Consider the following 26,353-nt stretch of genomic DNA (forward strand, 5'->3'; position numbering starts at 1 on the left):
GTGATTAATATTATTTGACCCTGGTGGTCATCTTTGAACTTCTTGGCCATGTACTGTTATAATCTCCACCCAGCACAGCCAGAAGAGGACTGGCCACCACTCAGGTCCTGGTTTCTTCCTAGGTTCTTGCCTTTCTAGGAAGGTTTTCATCTTATACATCTGCATTGCTTGCTGTTTGGGGTTTTAGGCTGGGTTTCTGTATAGTACTTTGTGACATCGGCTGACGTAAAAAGGGCTTTATTTGATTGATTGATTGACTTTCACTTTAGTAACTTTCTATTAAGGTATCTATACTTTTACTCAAGTATGAGAATTGGGTACTTTTTCCACCACTGGACATATTGCACTTATCCAATTCTTGCCAAATCTATTGGGTCTAGGTTAAAAACACCTGGTACCAATGAGACCGGTTCAAGAAATTATACTTGACACAACAGACAGTTATTCATTCACTATTTCAATTCTGATACTTTGGCCGAGGCTCCACCTTTCCTCTCCAAAGCAGCCAGTGATGGAACACACACAACAATATTTCTGTAAAACAAGGAATTGATTCTTTATCGTAAAGGATTTAGTAAAACAAAAAAAAGGAAAAATGTAAAGTTGGCTATTCAATTGCAAACAGACTACATGCAGTGCACCATAGACGTTCCACAACTTTGATTGGGAGTCCACGTTGCTGTGGGAGATGTATACTTTTCAGTGAGGTGTTAAACTTTTGCAGTACACATGAACAAAGTATGCGTGACTATCAAAGGAAATTAATTTAAGAAAAAACTAAAACATAACTACTGAAATAAACTTCTAACAAATGTGCTTCATATTATATTTTGTTGGGTTTGTTCATTCTTATTATATCCATCCAAAGTTACCAAATACAACATGGAACTGTTGAAAATAATCATGCAAGAGGCATGGAAAATACAGTCTATAAGTCCGGATACATCTCTGAATTGGCATGGTGAATACACTTGTAAACAAACATACCATGTATTTGGCACATTAAAAGTGACACTAAGTCCATACCATATATGTGTTACATAACAGCGTAGCAGGCTGATTTTAGCTGTAATAAATTAAGCAAAGTTAAGATATGCAGGATACCGAAACATAGAAGAATGCATTGTAAACCACTCCGCTTCATGCAGCCATTACGACATGCATGTTCAGGCGATTTTGTAAACTTTAAGAAGAATCAACATTTGGCCTGGCCATGGTCACTTCTTGGATAATGGATCCACACAGTGTAAACAATCAGGAACAACACAATTCAAACAGTACAAACAATGGTGGGAAGAAATTGTATATTTCCAAAGTTGCTGTGAACTGATAACAGTAGGCTATGATCTGATATTCTTGGTCCACACTCCCGTGGTCTTGTGTCTAGTCAGTGGCTGTGGGAAGAGACTAGTGTTTAGTAGTAGTCTGACTGAGTAGTCGTCACTTCTCAGTATGTTTCTCCAGTGCCAGAGGAAGGAGTACTCAGTCATCCTCATCTGGCTCCTCTATGGAGGCCAGGAGGGGGTTGTGTCTCAGGCAGGTCTGGAGGTAGTGCACCAAGGTCCGTTGGGAATGCTGGATGCTGCGCCGCTCCTTCAGGATGTGGCCCTCATCTGGGTACAGCTGCAGGGAGTAGTTGGCCTCCACCTTCACCAAGCGGCTCAGGAGCTCTGCACTGTGCTGGAAGTGGACCCGTGCTGCGTCACCCAAAGCCAAAAAACACACACATAAGACATAAACAAACACATACAAGTTATTATTAATAAGTTCAGCAGTTGAATTGCATATTGATAAAAAAAAGTGGACAAATTTAGCTGTTAAAATCATAGCCAAATCTCACCGTCTGCAGTCCCATGCAGTAAGAGGAAATTCTCGTCTTTAAGCTTGTGAACATCTTCCAATACAGATGCCGTCTGAGGAGACAAAACAGAGACAGAAAGCCCTTACAATAACCTATTGCCTTATACTTCCTACCATGCATGATCACACAAGGTATGAGGATCCTCACCAGGTAAGTGTGCTCCTCCTTTGCTGGGAGACCTAGATACCTCTCTGAGAAGGCAGCACCTATACATGAAAGCAAAATAGATTACTTTTAATGGTTTCCTTTTCAACATAGGCTCTTGTGTGTTTTTTCACTATTGTATAGTCTTCACTTACTGTAGAGTTTGAAATCTGTTATGGGAGCCACAGCGGCTGCACATTTAAACAGCTGATCAGTCGCAGCTAGCATCTTGAGGGATAAATAAGCACCAAATGCCTGTAGGGAAAGACACAAGTGCCATTAAACAGAGAGTCTTTATAATATATGCTTTTGCAACATTATACTTTTGAAACTCTTGTGATCACGTGGTCGTGGCCAGAATGTAGGTTAATTGTTGCCATAGTAAACATAATAGTAACCTTGCCATACAAGGCAATCCGCTGATCATCAATGTAAGGCAATTGCATCAACCACCTGTGGAGAAAAAACAAAATAGGTCATACATTTATTTATGGATAATTTCTACAATATGTCAACAAATGTAATGGCCAATAATAACACTGTAGAAAACTAACTCTACGACTCCTAGTTGATCTTTGACTCTGAGGGAGCTGAGCTTGCGGGGATCCACACTGCTGATCTTCTGCCCCCGTCCGACCCCACTTCTTCCATCCACCCAGGCTAACGCCATGTCATGTGTGCTGGCGAGCACCTCAGGCCATCCCATAGTAAACTCCTCTGTCACTGACTGACTGCCTGGAACTCCGTCCCTGCATGACAACAGGAGGAACAAAGGGCAAAGGTTAAACAACTAAGCTGTGGTTTAGCCTGCTGGTAAACTATGGGGAAATCAATGTCTGTTAAAAGTTACGTAACAGGCCGTAAAACTGTAAAAGTGAATCCTTGATATAGGCTCACATTAAGAGGCTTCATACAATGGCATAAGCATGTTATAACACGATTGATCAGCTGTGTATATAACTTACACAATGATGAGTAGAGGGAGAAGGTGGGCTTCATAACCCTGGGGCAGAGACAGCTTCAGGTGTAGATCTAAAAGGAAAACAAACAGAGGGCCCACACTCAGTCTCAAATAAGATATACAGAGGTATACACTGAACCAGAGCTCATCAGTATTCTCCCCCTGAAACACCTGTAGGTATCAAACTAAAGCACCAGTAAATGAGCTCCCCTGAGTCCTATGCGTGACACTTAAACAATGAGTTAACGGTAAGTCATTGAGAATGTGTAGGCCTACAGTTGACACCCACACACACACAAAGCACACATGCACGTGCGCACGCACACACTTTGTTCTCCTCCCAAAGGAAGAGTATGAATCATGCTCTCGCTACCATGGAGACCTAATCACTAAATGAAACAATTACTTTCTTTATGGGTATGCTGCTATATTTGGCTTGTTATTTACATGCCTGGCCAAGCGGAACCAGTCTGTTCTGTGACTGTTTGAACCCAAAGCAGCCTCTGTTCTGTGACTGTTTGAACCTAAAGCAGCCTCTGTTCTGTGACTATTTGAACCTAAAGCAGTCTCTGTTTTGTGACGGTTTGAACCCAAAGCAGTCTCTGTTTTGTGACGGTTTGAACCCAAAGCAGTCTCTGTTTTGTGACGGTTTGAACCCAAAGCAGTCTCTGTTTTGTGACGGTTTGAACCCAAAGCAGTCTCTGTTTTGTGACGGTTTGAACCCAAAGCAGTCTCTGTTTTGTGACTGTTTGAACCTAAAGCAGTCTCTGTTTTGTGACTGTTTGAACCTAAAGCAGTCTCTGTTTTGTGACTGTTTGAACCCAAAGCAGTCTCTGTTTTGTGACTGTTTGAACCCAAAGCAGTCTTTGTTCTGTGACTGTTTGAACCAAAAGCAGTCTCTGTTTTGTGACTGTTTGAACCAAAAGCAGTCTCTGTTTTGTGACTGTTTGAACCTAAAGCAGTCTCTGTTTTGTGACTGTTTGAACCCAAAGCAGTCTCTGTTTTGTGACTGTTTGAACCTAAAGCAGTCTCTGTTTTGTGACTGTTTGAACCAAAAGCAGTCTCTGTTTTGTGACTGTTTGAACCAAAAGCAGTCTCTGTTTTGTGACTGTTTGAACCTAAAGCAGTCTCTGTTTTGTGACTGTTTGAACCAAAAGCAGTCTCTGTTTTGTGACTGTTTGAACCCAAAGCAGTCTTTGTTCTGTGACTGTTTGAACCAAAAGCAGTCTCTGTTTTGTGACTGTTTGAACCTAAAGCAGTCTCTGTTTTGTGACTGTTTGAACCCAAAGCAGTCTTTGTTCTGTGACTGTTTGAACCAAAAGCAGTCTCTGTTTTGTGACTGTTTGAACCAAAAGCAGTCTCTGTTTTGTGACTGTTTGAACCAAAAGCAGTCTTTGTTCTGTGACTGTTTGAACCAAAAGCAGTCTCTGTTTTGTGACTGTTTGAACCTAAAGCAGTCTCTGTTTTGTGACTGTTTGAACCAAAAGCAGTCTCTGTTTTGTGACTGTTTGAACCCAAAGCAGTCTCTGTTTTGTGACTGTTTGAACCAAAAGCAGTCTCTGTTTTGTGACTGTTTGAACCTAAGGCAGTCTCTGTTTTGTGACTGAAGCGAATGTAAAATTATGTCAGTGAATGCTAATTATAATTTTAGACTGCTCTGTGTGTGTGGGCCCAGAGTGGTTTCACACACTTACCATGGTTGTCAGCTGCGAGGGTCTTGAAGACAGTCTCTGGGAGTCTCTTCCCTGCTAGGGTCTCAGAGAGAGGTGTGTTGTCCTCCAGAACTATGTATCCTAAAGGTGATCAAACAAAATACATTTACACAGTCTATTCACGGTCATGCAGCTATCCGCCTCCTTTCTGAATTCCAATTACTGTCTGAAACTGCTCTACATTATATGTTCGTTTGCCCATGTTGCCCTCTACTGGCCATTGTTGAAAGTGTCTGATGGTAAAAAGTGGAGAAGGTTCGAGATTAAGATTCAGAGTGTTTAATAGATTAGTCAGACAAACCAGACTCACTGGAGGGGTCCTTCGTGTTGTGTACTGTCACCTTGGGGACTCCGGGGCCTAGGGAAACATGGGCCAAAGCGATAGAAAAAGTATACATGTTTGATTATTGTTAAAATGCTGTTTTAATTCAAGCAGTAGGGTGTGTGCGTGTGGTGTGCGAGCATGCCTGCGTTTGAGTGCATGTGTACAGAGCTCCTACCTAGGCAATAAAGTGTGAAATATGTCTGATTGGGGCTGAACACGGCTTTGAAAAAGCTACAGTCATCTAGAAGGTTGCAGGTCAGACACTGGCGTTGGAAGATCCCTTCAAAGTCCGCACTGAAAGAGAGGAAGACAACAGAGTGACCAAACACACCTTAAAGAATAGTGGATGAGGAAGGTTTGGGTCTGAAACTATTTGGCTGTCCCAATCAATACATTAAGGTTGTAAATTACACCTTAATTAAACAAATAATACATTGATAGCTATGTTAAAATACATTACTGAGTTGACTCCTCAAACACAAATAGGACTGACTCCTCAAACACAAATAGGACTGAGTCCTCAACACAAATAGGACTGACTCCTCAAACACAAATAGGACTGAGTCCTCAACACAAATAGGACTGACTCCTCAAACACAAATAGGACTGAGTCCTCAACACAAATAGGACTGAGTCCTCAACACAAATAGGACTGACTTCTCAACACAAATAGGACTGACTTCTCAAACAAGAATAGGACTCTTCAAGTGTGAATAGGACTCTTCAAGGCAACTATTTAAATAAAACCACTATCTCCGGCCTCTCAGTAACTCTCTCTCTCCAAGGGAAGTACCAAAAAAGAATGCACAGAAAATCACCTTTAAACCAGACACCAATCTCTCCCTCTACTCTATCATCTGGTGAGGCCAAAAGCAGGCTAATAAAAAAACACAATATAAAACATAAGGCGAATGACTGGGGGACTGAGCACATTAATCACAGGTCGTGGATCAGTTTTTATGTCTGTGTCCCAAATGACACTCTATTCCCTATATACTGTAGGGCAATATAGGGAATAAGGTGCCACTTGGGACGCTGTCGTTACGTCCCAGTGACTCATCCTCTAGCACAGCACCATCCCATCCACTGCGTTGGCTTGGTCACCTCTGATTAACATGTTAGGTGGTCTGCCTGGAGCGCCCTTCGAGAGGAACGGCTTCGGCTGCTGCACAAATTAACCCTTCAGCTCACGCTTCACTTCTCTGATCATCTGCCTTCTCATGAAACCAGAAAATTGTTGAACCACCATTCCTTTGACTTGAATTAGAAATAGATCGTTTTGTTTCATTGGCTGATTAACTAATATTTTCATCTTAAAATTTGGAAATTACATTCAGTAAAAAAAAGGTATGTTTCAGTAACTAAAATGTTTTGATTTGGGAGATAAAAAATAAAATGTAACTTCATCAGTCAAAGTCAGCACGCCTACGAAGGATGAAATTCTGGATAAAGTAGTTTTGACAGGATGGCCTCACCTGTACAGGTGTCTGCTCTGTCTGGATTCTTCTGTGCTGAGGAAGTAGCTGCAAACAGAGAGGACAAAGTGATGCAGTCAATAGAAGACATTCAATCGAGTTGGCCCCCCTTTGCTGCTATAACAGCCTCCACTCTTCTGGGAAGGCTTTCCACTAGATGGTGGAACATTGCTGATGGAACTTGCTTCCATTCATCTACAAGAGCATAAGTGAGGTCGGACACTGAAGTTGTGCGATTAGGCCTGGCTCGCAGACGGCGTCCCAATTCATCCCAAAGGTGTTCGTTGGGGTTGAGGTCAGGGCTCAGTCAAGTTATTCCACACCGATCTCAACAAACCATTTCTGTATGGACCTTGCTTTGTGCATCGGGGCATTGTCATGCTGAAACCAGAAAGGGCCTTCCCCAAACTGTTGCCACAAAGTTGGAAGCACAGAATCGTCAAGAATGTCATTGTATGCTGTAGCGTTGAGATTTATCTTCACTAGAACCAAGGGGCCTAGAGAGAACCATGAAAAACAGCCTCAGAATGATTTCCCCTCCACCAAACTTTACAGTTAGCACTATGCATTCGGGCAGGTAGAATTCTCCTGGCATCCGCCAAACCCAGATTTGTCTGGCGGACTGCCAGATGGTGAGGCGTGATTAATCACTCCAGAGAACGCGTTCCCACTGTTCCAGAGTCCAGTGGTGGCAAGCTTTACACCACTCCAGCCGATGCTTGGAATTCCGCATAGTGATCTTAGGCTTGTGTGCGGCTGCTCGGCCACGGAAACCCATTTCATGAAGCTCCCGACGAACAGTTATTGTGGTGACGTTGCTTCCAGAGGCAGTTTGGAACTTGGTAGTGAGTGTTGCAACCGAGGACAGACAATTTTTATGCACTACGCGCTTCAGCACTCGGCAGTCCCGTTCTGTGAGCTTGTGTGGCTCACACATCTACACAATAACAGCATTTACAGTTGACCGGGGCAGCTCTAGCAGGGCAGAAATTTGACAAATTGACTTGTTGGAAAGGTAGCATCCTATGATGGTGCCACGTTGAAAGTCACTGAGCTCTTCAGTAAGGCCATTCTACTGCTAATGTTTGTCTATGGAGATCGCATGGCTGTGTGCTAGAGTTTATACACCTGTCAGCAACGGGCGGGGCTGAAAGAACTGAATCCACTCATTTGAAAGGGTGTCCACATACTTTTGTATAAATAGTATATGTTAGTTAGTCCATATGGACACTATGATATATATGATTTATTTACACACTTCACTCAACACATTCATGGCATTAGTTGATTCTCAGACAATGTCGATAAGGCTGAATTACAGAACTTTTCCAGTGATTTGAGTTTGACTCCATTGTCGAATCCGCAAAATTAGTATGAAAGCTGTGCTATATGAATGTCTTGCTTGGAGGCAAACAGACGTGCCAGCTACCACATGGGCAATTGGGACTGCCTGCATCCGTCCGGTTCCCATCATGCTCTGTGATGATGATGATGATGATGCTGCCACACACACACACACACACACACACACAACTACATTTGTCTAAGCATAAAGGACTTGTGACTCTGCCCTGCTCAGTCTATGACCATCTAATCATGTCTTGTTCAGTTTCAGCTGACTTGCCCTGAGCAAAGTCAGATATTTTTTAAGTGAATACTACATTGCCTCTTTAAGTTAAGGATCAAAGGCTAGTTATTTTAAAAGGCAATAATACCTTTATGTATTTTTGTGTCTAAATCATCGTTCTACAACAGTAGCCTACTTGTCATTTCTGCTAATTATATCAACACACACAGTTGCTCTCCACATAGCATCACATGCAGAGGCTCTCTATATAGCATCACATGCAGAGGCTCTATATATAGCATCACATGCAGAGGCTCTCTATATAGCATCACATGCAGAGGCTCTCTATATAGCATCACATGCAGAGGCTCTCTATATAGCATCACATGCAGAGGCTCTCTATATAGCATCACATGCAGAGGCTCTCTATATAGCATCACATGCAGAGGCTCTCTATATAGCATCACATGCAGAGGCTCTCTATATAGCATCACATGCAGAGGCTCTCTATATAGCATCACATGCAGAGGCTCTCTATATAGCATAACATGCAGAGGCTCTCTATATAGCATCACATGCAGAGGCTCTCTATATAGCATCACATGCAGAGGCTCTCTATATAGCATCACATGCAGAGGCTCTCTATATAGCATCACATGCAGAGGCTCTCTATATAGCATCACATGCAGAGGCTCTCTATATAGCATCACATGCAGAGGCTCTCTATATAGCATCACATGCAGAGGCTCTCACATACATTTTCCTATTGTCCTCATCCAGGGCACACAGCACAGTGACATCCCAGTTCCCGGACGTCAGAAAGCGAGGAGGGACAGGGGGGATGGCAGGCTGTGTCACATAGAATGAGAGAGAAAAAGAGGGGGATGAATACAGAAACAGACAGACTGCCAGTGGAATGCAGAGTCATCCAGAGAAAGATGTAATAAGATGTGAAGGGCCTCCCGAGTGGTACAGAGGTCTAAGGTACTGCATCACAGTGCTAGCTGTGCAACTAGAGATCCTGGTTCGAGTCCAGGCTCGGTTGCAGCCAGCCGCGACCGGGAGACCCATGGGGCAGCGCACAATAGGCCCAGCGTCGTCTGGGTTAGGGAAGGGTTTGGCTGGCAGGGATGTCCTTGTCCAATCGCGCTCTAGCGACTCCTGTGGCGGGCCGGGTGCAATGCACACTGACAGGGTCGCCAGGTGCACTGTGTTTCCTCCGACACATTGGTGTGGCTGGCTTCCGGGTTAATTAAGTGGGCATTGTGTCAAGAAGCAGTGCGGCATGTTTCGGAGGATGCATGGCTCTCAACCTTCGCCTCTCCCGAGTCCGTAAGGGAGTTGCAGCGATGACTACAACTACCAATTGGATACCAAGAAAAGGGGGTTAAAACAACACAAAAAAAAGATGTGAAGACAGTAACCGACAGATACAGAGAGGGAGATGTAGATAAGAACATTGTCAGGGAAACAGAGCTATTCAGAAACAGTCACAGATACCTAAAATAATCACTGCCAAGACTTCAGCTCTCTGACATTAAGATCTGTATAATCACATGTTGTTTTATGCCACCCTGACCTTGCCGGATGAATCAAACTGAATTCTTCCACTGCTCTATGTTCGCTACATACTTCAGTCTGAGACTACCATCGTTGAAGTCATTTGTGGTGACGTCAAAATGACATCACCACAAACTAATCAGAGTACCAAATCTAATGACGAATTTTCAAAACGCCCACATGGTGTCTAGCTCTGACCCAACCCATCGGTTCCTGTGACTAATCAGAAAGGTTAGAATATATTCAGAGTGACACAGCAGTCTACGGCACTGCTTTGAAGTGCTAGTGGCCTCACTACAGATCCGGGTTTGATCCCATGCTGTGTTGCATGCGGCCATGAATGAGAGACTCATGAGGCGGAGCACAATTGGCCCAGCGTTGTCCAGGTTAGGGAAGGGTTTGGCTGGCTGGCATGTCCTTGTCCCATCGCGCTCTAGAGACTCCTGTGGCGGGCCGGGCGAATGCATGCTGACACAGTCGCCAGTTGGACAGTGGCTTCCGGGTTAAGCAAGCAGTGTGTCTAGAAGTTGTGCGGCTTGGCAGGGTTGTGTTTCGGAGGACACATGGCTCTCGACCTTCGCCTCTCCCGAGTTGCAGCGATGGGATTACTACCAATTGGATATCACAAAATTGGGGAAATAATGGGGTAAAAAGTAAAAATATAATATGTTTGTGTTCTAGAAATTGTTAGGGAGGTACTTATATCCACACTCATTGTAGAGAAGAAACAAACGTCAGTGGGCGTGGCAGAGCAAGGAGTTTGGGTAGCCAGGCAAACCCTGACCCTATTGAAGATTTAACAAGCAGTCTGGCATTAAACCATTGTAGGATGACACAGGGGTATAAAAGTTTGAGTGCCCTCACACTGACCTGGGCTGGCAGACTGGCAATGTGGCGGAACTCCCCCCGGGCACCCTGCTTGGCTGGCAACGTCAAATAAAACCAAGAGCCATCAGATGAAAACAAGGGCACCTCCTGTTGGACAAATGAGACAGGCATGGTCAACAATACCAATCCAGGAAATATCACAAGCCAATAAGACTGGGTCAGTATACCAGTTTCAATTAGTAGCAGCTTTTATGAAATGAGAAATGCCTACCTGTCGTTGGTTTTGCATTAAGTCCATGACCATTGTGTGTTTCTGTGGATTTGATATGGAGATACGAAATAAAGAAAACGTTTCAGCATAATTAAACAGCCAAAGTTAATATTATATAATGAATCCATAAGGACTGGCTGGAGAGAGGTGGCAAATAAATGCTGCAGCGAATCATTGGAAATGTATCACAAGCAGTATAATTTACCTTATTTAAGCTGGAAGGGAGAGAATATGACATCTTAAAGGAAAAAGGTTGGTATTTGTTTCATTAGTCCATTGTTGATTTAGTCCCAAAATGTTCTCCTTGTCAGCAATCTAGTGTTCAAGCTATGCAAGTTTCAAAATACAGAAAGCAATTAGCATCGTATGATGCTGTGTTTTGCATCATACGTGGATGATTTCTGTATTTTTTTTAAAGTGACATATGTTGAAAACTTGAGTGCTGACAAGCAAAACATTTTGGGACTATGTCAACAATTGACTAATTAAACAAATACCAAAACATTGTTTTTGGGTGGAGTTTTCCTTTAAGGAAATCAATCCAAACACCCCAGTGTATAGCTTATGGGATGGAAATGCTATAAAATTAATGAATGGCAGAGAGAAGGGTCAGGACACCCATTGGATTACTGTGGAGTAACCTTTGACCTCTTACCTTTGAGCATGCCCCAGTGGTGGCCTCACACACACAGAGCTCTGATTGGTTCTGGGCCCGGTTCAACCAACGTACCGCCAACTGAGTGCTGCTGATCCATGTCACCATGGAGATGTAGCGGTCTCTAGGGAGACATTTAGGGAAACAGACAGAAAGAGAAAGTCTCTTGGATGGCACAACACAGATGTAAAGGGGATTTTCTAGGTGAAACAAATAGGAAAGCAGTCGTTGGTAAAGGCAATCAAAAACTAATCTGGTTTAATACAAGTTGCAACAGGGAGACAACCTCCAGCATGGGAGCATGGAAACATAACGAGCCGTCTCTGAGCAGGCCCTTATTAAATCCTAATCACATATGTTCTGTAAACACATAACAAAAGACATAACACAAGGTACTGAACCACACAGTCTCACACAATACAATAATAACCAGTGTATCCTCTGAACTCGCTCCTTTAAAGCCAATGTAGGCTTGATCCACAAATGTGGTCGGAGGCTCTGTGTGGAGGGTGTGACGCAATTGTGGAGCATCCGGGGGCATGCAGATGCCAAATCCAGCTCTGTACCGCATCGCTGTGCGCCTCCCAAATTTTGTAACAATGCGGAGGGCTCTATATAACTTCTTGAAGCGCTGCATTAACATAATTGGTTGAGAGTAGGTGGGTTCAGGAGGTCCTGTATAAACACAAACTCCCTTCCTTGACAACTTCCTTCACAACAGCGCTGCTCTGCTACAGGAAACTCAAGAAGCATGAATGCCCTGACTTTTTGTCACGCCCTGACCATAGAGAGCCTTTTTATTCTCTATTTTGGTTAGGTCGGGGTGTGACTAGGGTGGGTGATCTAGTGCATTTATTTCTATGTTGGCCTGGTATGGTTCCCAATCAGAGGCAGCTGTTTATCGTTGTCTCTGATTGGGGATCATATTTAGGCAGCCATTTCCCCACTGGTTTTTGTGGGATCTTGTTTGTGTGTAGTTGCCTGTGAGCACTCCATGACTTCACGTTTCGGTTGCTGGTTTTTGTGAGTTTCCTTTATTAAACATGAGGAACCCAAATCACGCTGCACGTTGGTCTGAGTATATTTCCAGTTCGTACGACGATCGTGACACTTTTGCAGAGGCCGTATCACCGTAAATGCTGCAGAGCCTTTTAGACTGGCGCCAATATCATCAGCAGATAGGAGTCTATAAGATTCAAATCTAGAATTCAAGTCTAGTGACCATCAACCTTGCACAAACAGAATCATGTGTATTACAGAAAGGAAGATGTCACGATCGTCGTATAGAATGGACCAAGGTGCAGCGTGGTGAGCGTACATTTTTCTTTATTTGCAAATGTCGCCAACAAAACAATAATACAACAAAAACGAACGTGAAGCTCCGTAAGACTGTACATGCACAAACGAAGACAACTACCCACAACTACCAAAAGTAAAAAAGGCTGCCTAAGTACGATTTCCAATCAGAGACAACGATAGGCAGCTGTCCCTGTTTGAGAACCATACCCGGCCAAAACATAGAAACAAACAGATTGCCCACCCCAAATCACACCCCGACCTAACCAAATAGAGAAATAAAACTGCTCTCTAAGGTCAGGGAGTGACAGAAAAGGATAATACATTGTTTTAATCACTTAACTCAATATTAACTTTATTCATCTTAAATTTCCCATTAGAACAGATAAAAACATTAATGACGATGTCAGTTGGTTAAATTTTGGACGTAGTACCTGGCCCTGACAGAGTCTGGAGGGATCATCTCTAGAGTGTGAGCTGGACCATAGAGATTCACCACAAACAGACTGACAGTGGGGATGGTGGAGCCAGCCTGTACACACACACATATATAGGATCAGAGTATTAGATTCGTTAGATAACATGACAGGCTGAGAGAACATAATCAGAGCATTCATACATTTTATCATATGAGATCAGTGTCGTTTACCTTGGGGTAAGGAAAGAACACATTGGAGGGATAGACCCCGCCCAAGAAGTGAGGTATCTCCATTAGCGGTGTGGCAGAGTTGTTGATGGTGAGGTATGCCAAGCGAGCTCCATCCTTCGACCACCAGTTGGCAGAGAAAGTCAAGAGCACTTCCTCTATAAACAATTTTACAGATGAACAAAGCAATCATGTGTCAAAACTATTTCAAATACACATTTGTTACTCATGGAAGTCCAATTGTTACACATTGCAAATAGTGCAAAACATTTATCAAAGCCATATACTATCTGCAATGTCATTAATCTCAGGGTACAGCTTTCAATGTGGAAAATCCAATTTTGCAAACAGTTTTTAACCAACCAATCAGTGTCTATGTCATCGTGATAGAGGAAGGGTTAGAGTATCTCTTACCCTCGTAAATCCAGTCACTCAGCCCGTTGACCACCAGCCCCTCTCTGCCTGTAGCTGTGAGGCGGAGAGGTTTACTGGTCACTTCTGTCTGGTAATAGATATCGCCTTCAAACACATAGGCCTGGCAGCAACAGAAACAGTACTAATCCATTATCAAAGCAAGGCACACAGTGCTCAGTGTTGGCTGGCCCAATCAAATGTCTGATTGGCTCCAAGTGGGAATGCATCAGCCAGCTAAGTCACAAGTCAATACATCTCAACTTGCCACTGAAAGATTTGCATTGTTAGTTGAACACAAACATTGCACTGAAAAACACTTTACATTCAAAACACATAATCCAATATTAATCTAAAACAAACACTGTGAAACAAACACTGTGAAACAAACACTGTGAAATAAACACTGTGAAATAAATCACAGAAAAAAATCCTTAGAACTCAAATATGAACCACCGCTGAATAAAGGCGTTATAGATTTGTGGTCTCAAATGCATTTCTAGCCCACCAGATATTGAGGTGGAATGCAGGATGAGTGAGTAAAGGTGTGTGTGTGTCTCTATGAGTGAATGCTGCAGCTGTACATAGTCCATCGGTAAATAGCCCACCCAATTTACCTACCTCATCCCCATACTGTTTTTATTTATTTACTTTTCTGCTCTTTTGCACACCAGTCTCTCTACCTGCACATGACCATCTGATCATTTATCACTCCAGTGTTCATCTGCTAAATTGTAATTATTCGCCTACCTCCTCATGCCTTATGCACACAATGTATATATACTCTTTTTTTCTTTTTTTCTACTGTGTTATTGACTTGTTTATTGTTTACTCCATGAGTAACTCTGTGTTGTTGTCTGTTCACACTGCTATGCTTTATCTTGGCCAGGTCGCAGTTGTAAATGAGAAGTTGTTCTCAACTAGCCTACCTGGTTAAATAAAGGCGAAATTAAATTAAAATTTTTAAAATGAGAGCAGCTGCCTTACCAGCTGGTTCCCCTGCAGTCCCCAGGCAGCATACTGTATCAATGCCTTCTCCCCCGCTGGAGGGTTAAGCTCCAACAGAACCCTGGGACACACACAGACACACACACAGACACACACACAGACACACACACAGACACACACACACACAGACACACACACACACACACACAGACACACACAGACACACACACAGACACACACACACACAGACACACACACAGACACACACACACACACAGACACACACACAGACACACACAGACACACACAGACACACACAGACACACACACACACACAGACACACACACAGACACACACACACACACACACACAGACACACACAGACACACACACAGACACAGACACACACACAGACACACACACAGACACACACAGACACACACACACACACAGACACACACACACACACACACACAGACACACACACAGACACACACACAGACACACACAGACACACACACACACACACAGACACACACACAGACACACACACACACACAGACACACACACACACACAGACACACACACAGACACACACACACACACACACAGACACACACACAGACACACACACAGACACACACACAGACACACACACAGACACACAGACACACACACAGACACACACAGACACACACACAGACACACACACAGACACACACACACACACAGACACACACACACAGACACACACACACACACAGACACACACACACACACACACACACAGACACACACACAGACACACACACAGACACACACACACACACACAGACACACACACAGACACACACACAGACACACACACACAGACACACACACACACACACACACACACACAGACACACACACACACACAGACACACACACAGACACACACACACACACACAGACACACACACAGACACACACACACACACACAGACACACACAGACACACACACAGACACGCACACAGACACACACACAGACACACACACAGACACACACACACACACACACACAGACACACACACAGACACACACACACACACAGACACACACACAGACACACACACAGACACACACACAGACACAGTCCCTCCATTAGGATTCGACTGGCCTCTAAAGCCACTTGTGGATAAAAAAAAAATGTAGAGAGAAGATCTGTCCATGCTTGTTTGTAAGCACTTGAGAGATGTCGTAAAAAAGACACGATGCAAATGCTAAAACCAAACAGACGGAGGTCAGTCATGCAATGGAATAAGACCTCTTTCAATCCATTGAAACAACACTCTTATCCTCCTAAAAACAGGCAGACATATTACGGCAACACATTCCCAGGCATTTCATATTTTATTGGAGAGCAGGTCATTCTGAATTCCTTTAATTGGCATTAGTGCTCCTCATACTGTAAACCCAAGGCCCAAGCCTCCATCGACAGACACAGGAGCGCCCTTCCTCACTGGTGGGCCAGAGATAGGAATCTCTGATAGTAAACCTAGAATTGATGTTGACCAGCCAGAGAGGACAATTACTGTATAAGAGTAATGGATGTCTGACATAACAGATGAAGTTTATTCAGATGAAAGAAATACACATTTGGTGGTGCTTGGCCAGTCGAGGCCAGGGCCCACTTGCATCAGCAATGCACATGCCCAGTGCAGCCCATGCATTAGCATTCATGGCTCTACTGTACCTACCCTTTAGCCACATTGTAGATGGCATAAGAGGCTGTGAAGGACTGAGAGAAAATCTGGAAGAAGTAAAGGAGATGATGGGCACATTGGTCCCAGAGTTACACACACACACACACACACACACACACACACACACACAGCCCTGAAAAACCATCATTAAATGTACAGTTAGACCATAAGACAATCTAAATATGCAAATGAACAACAATTGGAAGTCAGTGGCTAGTCCATGAAACCAGGTCAGCAATTCCATCAATCGCATTGCATCATCACAAACTTCAGTTCTGATTATCCAATCGAACAGCACAGACATTGATAACCCAGTCTATACTAACAGAGAACAGAAGACATTAGAGGCATGATGTCATGTGAGGATGAGAGAGAAAAGGGGGACAGAGAAAGACATCCTCACTAAGTAACATCATTACAGCCAATATCCCTCCAATTGAGAAAGATTGAGAGTGGCAACTCAGCTTGACCAGTGGTCAGCTAGGCATGTCGAAAAGTGGACCCAAATCAATGAGTGTGCCCTGAAAGTATTTTTTTTAAACTGCACTATTGGTTAGGGGCTCGTAAGTAAGCACTTCACTGTAAGGTCTACACCTCTTGTATTCAGTGGATGTGACTAATAAAATTGGATTTGAAGTGTAAACTAACTCTTTGTGTGTGTGTGTGTGTGTGTGTGTGTGTGTGTGTGTGTGTGTGTGTGTGTGTGTGTGTGTGTGTGTGTGTGTGACATTCTATAGAGGACATTCTATAATTTTTTACTTAAATCTGTCTAGTACTGTCTTTTTGCTAGCTAGGGCCATCTACTTTAAGTGCTGCCGTCTTCCCAGTAGACTACTTGGTGTGTGAACTGCTGACTGCTCATAACTTGCAGATAGTTGTGTTTTCTGACTATGTTTTCTCTCATATTCCAAGAGCATCTGGTCATCGCACCAGTGGCACAGGGCTACTCATTTCTCCTAAGTGGAGATTTTCTCTTTTATCCCTCTCTCACCAGTCCATTTCCTCATTTCAATTTCATGCTTTCACTGTCACTTGTCCACTCAAGCTTAACACTGTTATCATCTATTGCCCACCAGGTGCCCTTAGAGAGCTCCTCAATGAGCTTGACACCTTGATAATCTTATGTCCTGATGATGGCTCACCACTCTTCCTTCTTGGAGACTTCAACCTCCCTAGCCGCTCAGGCCCTAACCAGATGGTCATGCGCCTTCACAATCTTCGCTCTCTCTCTCCCACTACTCTCTTCTCTTCTATTCCATCAGCTCTCCCTTCTGCTAAATCCTTCTCCCTCCTGTCTCCTGATTCTGCCTCTTCGACCCTACTCTCCTCCCTTTCCGCATACTATGACTCGCACTGTCCTTTTTCCTCTTGGCTGGGTCATCCCTACCCTCCTTCTCCGTAGCTGAGTGACTCATTGCAGAACAGGACTGTGGGCAGCTGAGCGAAAAGGGAGGAAAACTAAACTTCTGGAAGACCTATTATCCTTTCACTCCCTCCTCTCTACCTTCTCTTCCTCTGTATCCGCTGCTAAAGCCACTTTCTATCACAGCGGTGTTTCATCCGTCACATTGGTGCAGCTGGCTTCCGGGTGAAGCAGGAGGCTGTTAAGAAGCACTGTTTGGCGGGTCATGTTTCGGAGGACGCATGACTTGACCTTCGCCTCTCCCGAGCCTGTTGGGGAGTTGTAGCGATGAGATTGGAACGCAATTGGATATCACGAAATCAGGGGGGAAAAGGGGGTAAAATACACTACCGTTCAAAAGTTTGGGGTCACTTAGAAATGTCTTTGTTTTATAGAGAAGGTCAAGTCATGCGTCCTCCGAAACATGACCCGCCAAACAGTGCTTCTTAACAGCCTCCTGCTTCACCCGGAAGCCAGCTGCACCAGAGGCCCATTATCAGCAACCATCACTCCTGTGTTCCAATGGCACGTTGTGTTAGCTAATCCAAGTCTATCATTTTAAAAGGCTAATTGATCATTAGAAAAACCCCTTTGCAATTATGTTAGCACAGCTGAAAACTGTTGTTCTAATTAAAGAAGCAATAAAACTGGCCTTCTTTAGACTAGTTGAGTATCTGGAGCATCAGCATTTGTGGGTTCGATTACAGGCTCAAAATGGCCAGAAACAAAGGACTTTCTTCTGAAACTCGTCAGTCTATTCTTGTTCTGAGAAATGAAGGCTATTCCATGCAAGAAATTGCCAAGAAACTGAAGATCTCTTACAACGCTGTGTACTACTCCCTTTACAGAACAGCGCAAACTGGCTCTAACCAGAATAGAAATTGGAGTGGGAGGCCCCGGAGGGTCTGAGCCAGCGGAGTTGACTGTTATTTGTGTGTGTGTGTGTGTGTGTGTGCATGTGTAAGGGTGTGTGTAGCATACATGCATGTGTGCTACAATTTGTGTGAGTGGGTGTGTATGAGTGTCTGTATGGGCTTTTAAAACTCAAATACACTACAAGTTTGCATGTCCTGCTGTGAAGGAAAATTCTCAGCAACAAATCAAATTAAGATCCTACATCTGCTCAACCTTGTGTGTGTCTAAGAGAGAGAGAGGGAATTAATTCTAATGTGGAGAAATAAATCCTTCCCCATTATTCCACCAGATTTCTCTGCTTGTCTCCCCCCATTACTACAGTGGGGCAAAAAAAAGTATTTAGTCAGCCACCAATTGTGAAAGTTCTCCCACTTAAAAAGATGAGAGAGGCCTGTAATTTTCATCATAGGTACACTTCATCTATGACAGACAAAATTAGAAAAGAAATCCAGAAAATCACATTGTAGGATTTTTAATGAATTTATTTGCAAATTATGGTGGAAAATAAGTATTTGGTCAATAACAAAAGTTTCTCAATACTTTGTTATATACCCTTTGTTGGCAATGACAAAGGTCAAACGTTTTCTGTAAGTCTTCACAAGGTTTTCACACACTGTTGCTGGTATTTTGGCCCATTCCTCCATGCAGATCTCCTCTAGAGCAGTGATATTTTGGGGCTGATGCTGGGCAACACGGACTTTCAACTCCCTCCAAAGATTTTCTATGGGGTTGCGATCTGGAGACTGGCTAGGCCACTCCAGGACCTTGAAATGCTTCTTACGAAGCCACTCCTACATTGCCCGGGCGGTGTGTTTGGGATTATTGTCATGCTGAATGACCCAGCCACGTTTCATCTTCAATGACCTTGCTGATGGTAGGCTTTGTTACTTTGGTCCCAGCTCTCTGCAGGTCATTCACTAGGTCCCCCCATGTGGTTCTGGGATTTTTGTTCAACGTTCTTGTGATCATTTTGACCCCACAGGGTGAGATCTTGCGTGGAGCCCCAGATCGAGGGAGAGATTATCAGTGGTCTTGTATGTCTTCCATTTCCTAATAATTGCCCCCACAGTTGATTTCTTCAAACCTAGCTGCTTACCTACTGTAGATTCAGTCTTCCCAGCCTGGTGCAGGTCTACAATTTTGTTTCTGGTGTCCTTTGACAGCTCTTTGGTCTTGGCCATAGTGGAGTTTGGAGTGTGACTGTTTGAGGTTGTGGACAGGTGTCTTTTATTCTGATGACAAGTTCAAACAGGTGCCATTAATACAGGTAACGAGTGGAGGACAGAGGAGCCTCTTAAAGAAGAAGTTACAGGTCTGTGAGAGCCAGAAATCTTGCTTGTTTGTAGGTGACCAAATACTTATTTTCCACCATGATCTGCAAATAAATTCATTAAAAATCCTACAATGTGATTTTCTGGATTTTTTTTTTTCATTTTGTCTGTCATAGTTGAAGTTTACCTATGATGAAAAGTACAGGCCTCATCTTTTTAAGTGGGATTACTTGCACAATTGGTGGTTGACTAAATACTTTTTTGCCCCACTGTATATCCCCAACTCCAAATGGAGAAGCCACGCTGTAAACAGACCAGAGTGTGTGTGCTCACGTGGGACATGGCGACAATGGGACAGCAATGGAGATACAACAGTACTTGTATGAGGTGAGGTATTGATAGGTATTGTTGCGCTGCAGTACACACCATAAATAAGGATAATAGACTTCTTCCCCCAGTCCATTTTTTTGTGCAAAACATACATTTCTCTCAGGTAGTGCCTCAACATGCTCTACAGTCATGGCCAAAAGTTGAGAATGACACAAATATCAATTTTCACAAAGTCTGCTGCCTCAGTGTCTTTAGATATTTTTGTCAGATGTTATTATGGAATACTGAAGTATAATTACAAGCATTTCGTAAGTGTCAAAGGCTTTTATTGACAATTACATGAAGTTGATGCAAAGAGTCAATATTTTCAGTGTTGACCCTTCTTTTTCAAGACCTCTGCAATCCGCCCTGGCATGCTGTCAATTAACTTCTGGGCCACATCCTGACTGATGGCAGCCCATTATTGCATAATCAATGCTTGGAGTTTGTCAGAATTTGTGGGGTTTTGTTTGTCCATCCTCCTCTTGAAGATTGACCACAAGTTGTCAATGGGATTAAGGTCTGGGGAGTTTCCTGGCCATGGACACAAAATATCGAGTTAGTTATCACTTTTGCCTTATGGCAAACTGTTCCTGGGTGGTTGGGAGAAGTTGCTCTCGGAGGATGTGTTGGTACCATTCTTTATTCATGGCTGTATTCTTAGGCAAAATTGTGAGTGAGCCCACTCCTTTGGCTGAGAAGCAACCCCACACATGAATGGTCTCAGGATGCTTTACTGTTGGCATGACACAGGACTGATGGTAGCGCTCACCTTGTCTTCTCCGGACAAGCTTTTTTCTGGATGCCCCAAACAATCGGAAAGGGGATTTATCAGAGAAAATGACTTTACCCCAGTCCTCAGCAGTCCAATCCCTGTACCTTTTTGCAGAATATCAGTCTGTCCCTGATGCTCTTCCTGGAGAGAAGTGGCTTCTTTGCTGCCCTTCTTGACACCAGGCCAACCTCAAAGTCTTTGCCTCACTGTGCGTGCAGATGCACTCACACCTGCCTGCTGCCATTCCTGAGCAAGCTCTGTACTGGTGGTGCCCCGCAGCTGAATCAACTTTAGGAGACGGTCCTAGCGCTTGCTTGACTTTCTTGGGCGCTCTGAAGCCTTCTTCACAACAATTTAACTACTCTCCTTGAAGTTCTTGAGGATCTGATAAGTGGTTGATTTAGGTGCAGTCTTACTGGCAGCAATATCCTTGCTTGTGAAGCCCTTTTTGTGCAAAGCAATGATGACGGCACGTGTTTCCTTGCAGATAACCATGGTTGACAGAGGAAGAACAATGATTCCAAGCACCACCCTCCTTTTGAAGCTTCCAGTCTGTTATTCGAATGCAATCAGAATGACAGAGTGATCTCCAGCCTTGTCCTCGTCAACACTCACACCTGTGTTAACGAGAGAATCACTGACATGATGTCAGCTGGTCCTTTTGTGGCAGGGCTGAAATGCAGTAGAAATGTTTTTTGGCGATTCAGTTCATTTGCATGGCAAAAAGGAACTTTGCAATTAATTGCAATTCATCTGATCACTCTTCATAACATTCTGGAGTATATGCAAATTGACATCATACAAACTGAGGCAGCAGACTTTGTTAAAAATTTTAATTTGTGTCATTCTCAAAACTTTTGGCCACGGCTGTGTTATACCAGCACCTAGTTGTCTGTAACTGCAGAGCAGACTCAACTCTCCATTTTCTTTTCCCTTCTCTCTAAATTGCACAGTCTTACATTTACATTACATTTTAGTCATTTGCAGACACTCATCCTGAGCAACTTAGAATTAGTGCATTCATCTTAAGATAGCTAGGTGAGACAACCACATCACATTTTCTCTCTTGGCAGTTTCCACCTGTCTAACTCCTGCTGCATTTCCTCATCTCCATCCATCCTCTCCTTCCCCTCTTTTTGGGTAAAACAAAGGGAATAACTCTCATAAGCACTGACGCACACATGCATATGCACACGCCTAATTAGTCTAACTACAGATGTAGGATCTTCATTTGATCATCCTGTTCGGAATTTTAAAACCTGTAGTGTATTTGAGGTTTAAAATGTCTTCTGAAGTTTACAAATTCACATTTCCTGTTTTTATTTTCCTGCCGTAGCATACTGGATCAAATTAAGAACCTACATCTAATCACACACAAAAACAATTTGTCTGACTATTGAGGATTTTAAGGAGCAATTTAACCCCTCTGCTACATAGGAACGTTGTTCTCTTCCATATGCAGCCCCCACCATCCCTACTCCTAACTATGTCCCCCCTTTCAAAATAAATGTATTTCCATCCACTAGGCACAAATCTCCCCCAAAGCCCCACCAGCTACATCTAGCTAATATGAAATCCAGGGGAGAAGCCTTTCAACTTAACAAACAGCCCACTAATCCATTTCCCACCACTGCAGCCCTCTCCTCTAAGCATCCATCCTCCTGATTATTTTACACCCCTTCTGATTGACTTCCATTGGACAGGATGATCTAAGGGCAACTGGTGCGTTTCACATGTTTTTCTCCCCTATCTCTACTGCGTCTGTCTCTCTATTCTCCCTGTCCCTCTCTCTATCTCACTTTGCCATTCTCAGCGGCATACAGATCCTCTCCCCAATAAAGGGGAAAGCCGGTGCTTGCTGCATACTGCTTCAGTCAGCAGAAAAACCCAAGAGATAGAGAGAAAAAAGTGAGTTATAGATAGATAGAAAGACTTGAGGGAGTGAGAGAGAAGCAAAGCAGAAAGAGAGCAAAAGATAAAGACTGAAGGTATAACCCCCCACATCCACCACAGACACCACACTGTTCACAAACATAAAATTGCACATGTAGCCAGGTGACATACAAGTGTGCATACATCTACTCACTCAAACTCTGTGCATATAGATGGGGATAGAACATTCTGCTGATGCAACAGTAAAAATGCAAACAGAGAATTGTAGACAAACCAACACACAGGTACTGTAGCGCTAAAACCTATTGATTCATATATATGAAGCATGTACTGATGCATGTACTGAAGATCATCAGTTACTAGATCGTTCAATCAGACTGAATTAGCTCTGCTATCTATATCTCTCGAGTGGTGCATCGGTCCAAGGCACTGCTTCTCAGTGCTAAAGGCGTCACTACAGACCCTTGTTCGAATCCAGGCTGTATCACAACCGGCCATAATTGGGAGTCCCATAGGGCAGCGCACAATTGGCCCAGCATAGTCCGGGTTTGGCCAGGGTAGGCCATCATTGTAAGTAAGAATTTGTTCTTAACTGACTTGCCTAGTTAAATAAAGGTAAAAGATATACATACACACCATCTAAAAATCAATATTAACGTGCAAAAAATTATACTTGTGTTTTTGCTTCCCCATTTTACAACAGCGCTAATCTGATCAACTACTAAATGAGGAGAACAGATCCTAGAGGAAAAAGAGGGGAAGAGGGAGGGAAAGGATAAGGGAGAGAGGATAAGGGAGAGAGAGGGGAAGAGGGAGAGAGAGGATAAGGGAGAGAGAGGGGAAGAGGGAGGGAAAGGATAAGGGAGAGAGAGCATAAGGGAGAGAGAGGGGAAGAGGGAGAGAGAGGATAAGGGAGAGAGAGGGGAAGAGGGAGAGAGAGGATAAGGGAGAGAGAGGGGAAGAGGGAGGGAAAGGGAGAGAGAGGATAAGGGAGAGAGAGGGGAAGAGGGAGAGAGAGGATAAGGGAGAGAGAGGGGAAGAGGGAGTGAAGGGATAAGGGAGAGAGAGGATAAGGGAGAGAGAGGGGAAGAGGGAGGGAAAGGATAAGGGAGAGAGAGAGCAGATTGTATACAGTCAGAACAGAGAATGCTATCATAAGGCAAAGAGAGAAACGGGAAAATGCATGTGTTTTTAGAGTTGCTTGTTATGCTGGAGTTTGCCTCAAACCACCTGCAAGTGTGCATTAGACATTAGGCTCTCATATAAGCTTCTCCTTCACTTTCCCCGCCGGGCGATTTCATTACCGCATGCAGCTCCAACTTTACCATGCTATCTCTCCCTCCCCCTGCCCTGCTATCTACATCAAACTCTCTCTCAGCCATTCATACCCTCCATCCTTCTACACCCCTTCCCCCAGCATTACCCAGTCTGAAGATTGCCAGTAATTTCACTAGTGGCTGTTGTTTGAATAGCATGTAGAGCAACAGACTGCTGCAGTACTGTAGCAGCATCACTAGTTTCCCTTTCTGTCTCCCTCCCTATCCCTCTCCATATTTCTCTCTCTCCCTCTCCATATTTCTCTCTCCCTCCCTATCCCTCTCCATATTTCTCTCTCTCCCTCTCCATATTTCTCTCTCCCTCCCTATCCCTCTCCATATTTCTCTCTCTCCCTCTCCATATTTCTCTCTCTCCCTCTCCATATTTCTCTCTCTCCCTCTCCATATTTCTCTCTCTCCCTCTCCATATTTCTCTCTCTCTCCCTCTCCATATTTCTCTCTCCCTCCCTATCCCTCTCCATATTTCTCTCTCTCCCTCTCCATATTTCTCTCTCCCTCCCTATCCCTCTCCATATTTCTCTCTCTCCCTCTCCATATTTCTCTCTCTCCCTCTCCATATTTCTCTCTCCCTCCCTATCCCTCTCCATATTTCTCCCTCTCCATATTTCTCTCTCCCTCCCAATCCCTCTCCATATTTCTCTCTCTCCCTCTCCATATTTCTCTCTCCCTCCCTATCCCTCTCCATATTTCTCTCTCTCCCTCTCCATATTTCTCTCTCTCCCTCTCCCTCTCCATATTTCTCTCTCCCTCCCTCTCCCTCTCCATATTTCTCTCTCTCCCTCCCTTTCCCTCTCCATATTTCTCTCCCTCCCTCTCCATATTTCTCTCTCCCTCTCCATATTTCTCTCTCTCCCTCTCCATATTTCTCTCTCTCCCTCTCCATATTTCTCTCTCTCTCCCTCTCCCTCTCCATATTTCTCTATCCCTCCCTATCCCTCTCCATATTTCTCTCTCCCTCCCTCTCCCTCTCCCCCTCCCTCTCTCTCTCCCTCTCTCCCTCCCTCTCCCTCTCCCTCTCTCCCTCCCTCTCCCTATTTCTCTCTCGCTCCCTCTCCCTCTCCATATTTCTCGCTCCCTCCTTCTCCCTCTCCATATTTCTCGCTCCCTCCCTCTCCCTCTCTATATTTATCTCTCTCCCTCTCCATATTTCTCTCACCCTCTCCATATTTCTCTCTCCCTATTTCTCTCCTTCCCTCCCTCTCCCTCTCCCTCTTTCTCTCCCTCCCTCTCTCTCTCCCTCTCCATATTTCTCTCTCCCTCTCTCTCCCTCTCCATATTTCTCTCTCCCTCCCTATCCCTCTCCATATTTCTCTCTCCCTCCCATTTTTCTCTCTCCCTCTCCATCTTTCTCTCTCTCCCTCTCCATCATTCTCTCTCTCCCTCTCCATATTTCTCTCTCCCTCCCTCTCCATATTTCTCTCTCCCTCCCTATCCCTCTCCATATTTCTCTCTCCCTCCTATCCCTCTCCATATTTATCTCTCCCTCCCTCTCCCTCTCCCCCTCCCTCTCCCTCTCCCTCTCTCCCTCCCTCTCCCTCTCTCCCTCCCTCTCCCTCTCCATATTTCTCGCTCCCTCCTTCTCCCTCTCCATATTTCTCGCTCCCTCCCTCTCCCTCTCTATATTTATCTCTCTCCCTCTCCATATTTCTCTCACCCTCTCCATATTTCTCTCTCCCTATTTCTCTCCTTCCCTCCCTCTCCCTCTCCCTCTTTCTCTCCCTCCCTCTCTCTCTCCCTCTCCATATTTCTCTCTCCCTCTCTCTCCCTCTCCATATTTCTCTCTCCCTCCCTATCCCTCTCCATATTTCTCTCTCTCCCTCCCTCTCCCTCTTTCTCTCTCCCTCCCTCTCCCTCTTTCTCTCTCCCTCCCTCTCCCTATTTCTCTCTCCCTCCCTCTCCATATTTCTCACTCCCTCCCTCTCCCTCTCCATATTTCTCGCTCCCTCCCCTCCCTCTCCCTCTCCATATTTATCTCTCTCCC

The 26,353-nt window shown here is 44.2% G+C and overlaps 1 protein-coding gene across 1 annotated transcript in view; it reads right to left on the minus strand.

Annotated features, from left to right (window-relative positions):
• Positions 1–531: 531 nt before the first annotated feature.
• The window catches only part of LOC110531227 (inactive dipeptidyl peptidase 10), a 37,061-nt gene continuing 11,239 nt past the window's right edge, over positions 532–26,353 (minus strand). The window contains exons 6-25 of the mRNA XM_090185020.1: positions 16,405–16,457; positions 14,700–14,781; positions 13,716–13,836; positions 13,305–13,459; positions 13,090–13,187; positions 11,360–11,483; positions 10,705–10,746; positions 10,476–10,580; positions 8,803–8,894; positions 6,479–6,526; positions 5,179–5,297; positions 4,989–5,036; positions 4,661–4,759; positions 2,971–3,037; positions 2,560–2,754; positions 2,404–2,458; positions 2,161–2,260; positions 2,009–2,067; positions 1,841–1,913; positions 532–1,697 (exon numbers count right to left, since the gene is read on the minus strand). Of these exons, the coding sequence (XP_090041146.1) occupies positions 1,483–1,697; positions 1,841–1,913; positions 2,009–2,067; positions 2,161–2,260; positions 2,404–2,458; positions 2,560–2,754; positions 2,971–3,037; positions 4,661–4,759; positions 4,989–5,036; positions 5,179–5,297; positions 6,479–6,526; positions 8,803–8,894; positions 10,476–10,580; positions 10,705–10,746; positions 11,360–11,483; positions 13,090–13,187; positions 13,305–13,459; positions 13,716–13,836; positions 14,700–14,781; positions 16,405–16,457 (1,950 nt within the window). The 3' untranslated portion in view covers positions 532–1,482. The remainder of the gene's footprint in view (positions 1,698–1,840; positions 1,914–2,008; positions 2,068–2,160; positions 2,261–2,403; positions 2,459–2,559; positions 2,755–2,970; positions 3,038–4,660; positions 4,760–4,988; positions 5,037–5,178; positions 5,298–6,478; positions 6,527–8,802; positions 8,895–10,475; positions 10,581–10,704; positions 10,747–11,359; positions 11,484–13,089; positions 13,188–13,304; positions 13,460–13,715; positions 13,837–14,699; positions 14,782–16,404; positions 16,458–26,353) is intronic.

The sequence above is a fragment of the Oncorhynchus mykiss genome, chromosome 9 (assembly GCF_057628025.1).
Source record: "Oncorhynchus mykiss isolate SJ-2025 chromosome 9, ASM5762802v1, whole genome shotgun sequence".
Taxonomy (NCBI): Eukaryota; Metazoa; Chordata; class Actinopteri; order Salmoniformes; family Salmonidae; genus Oncorhynchus; species Oncorhynchus mykiss.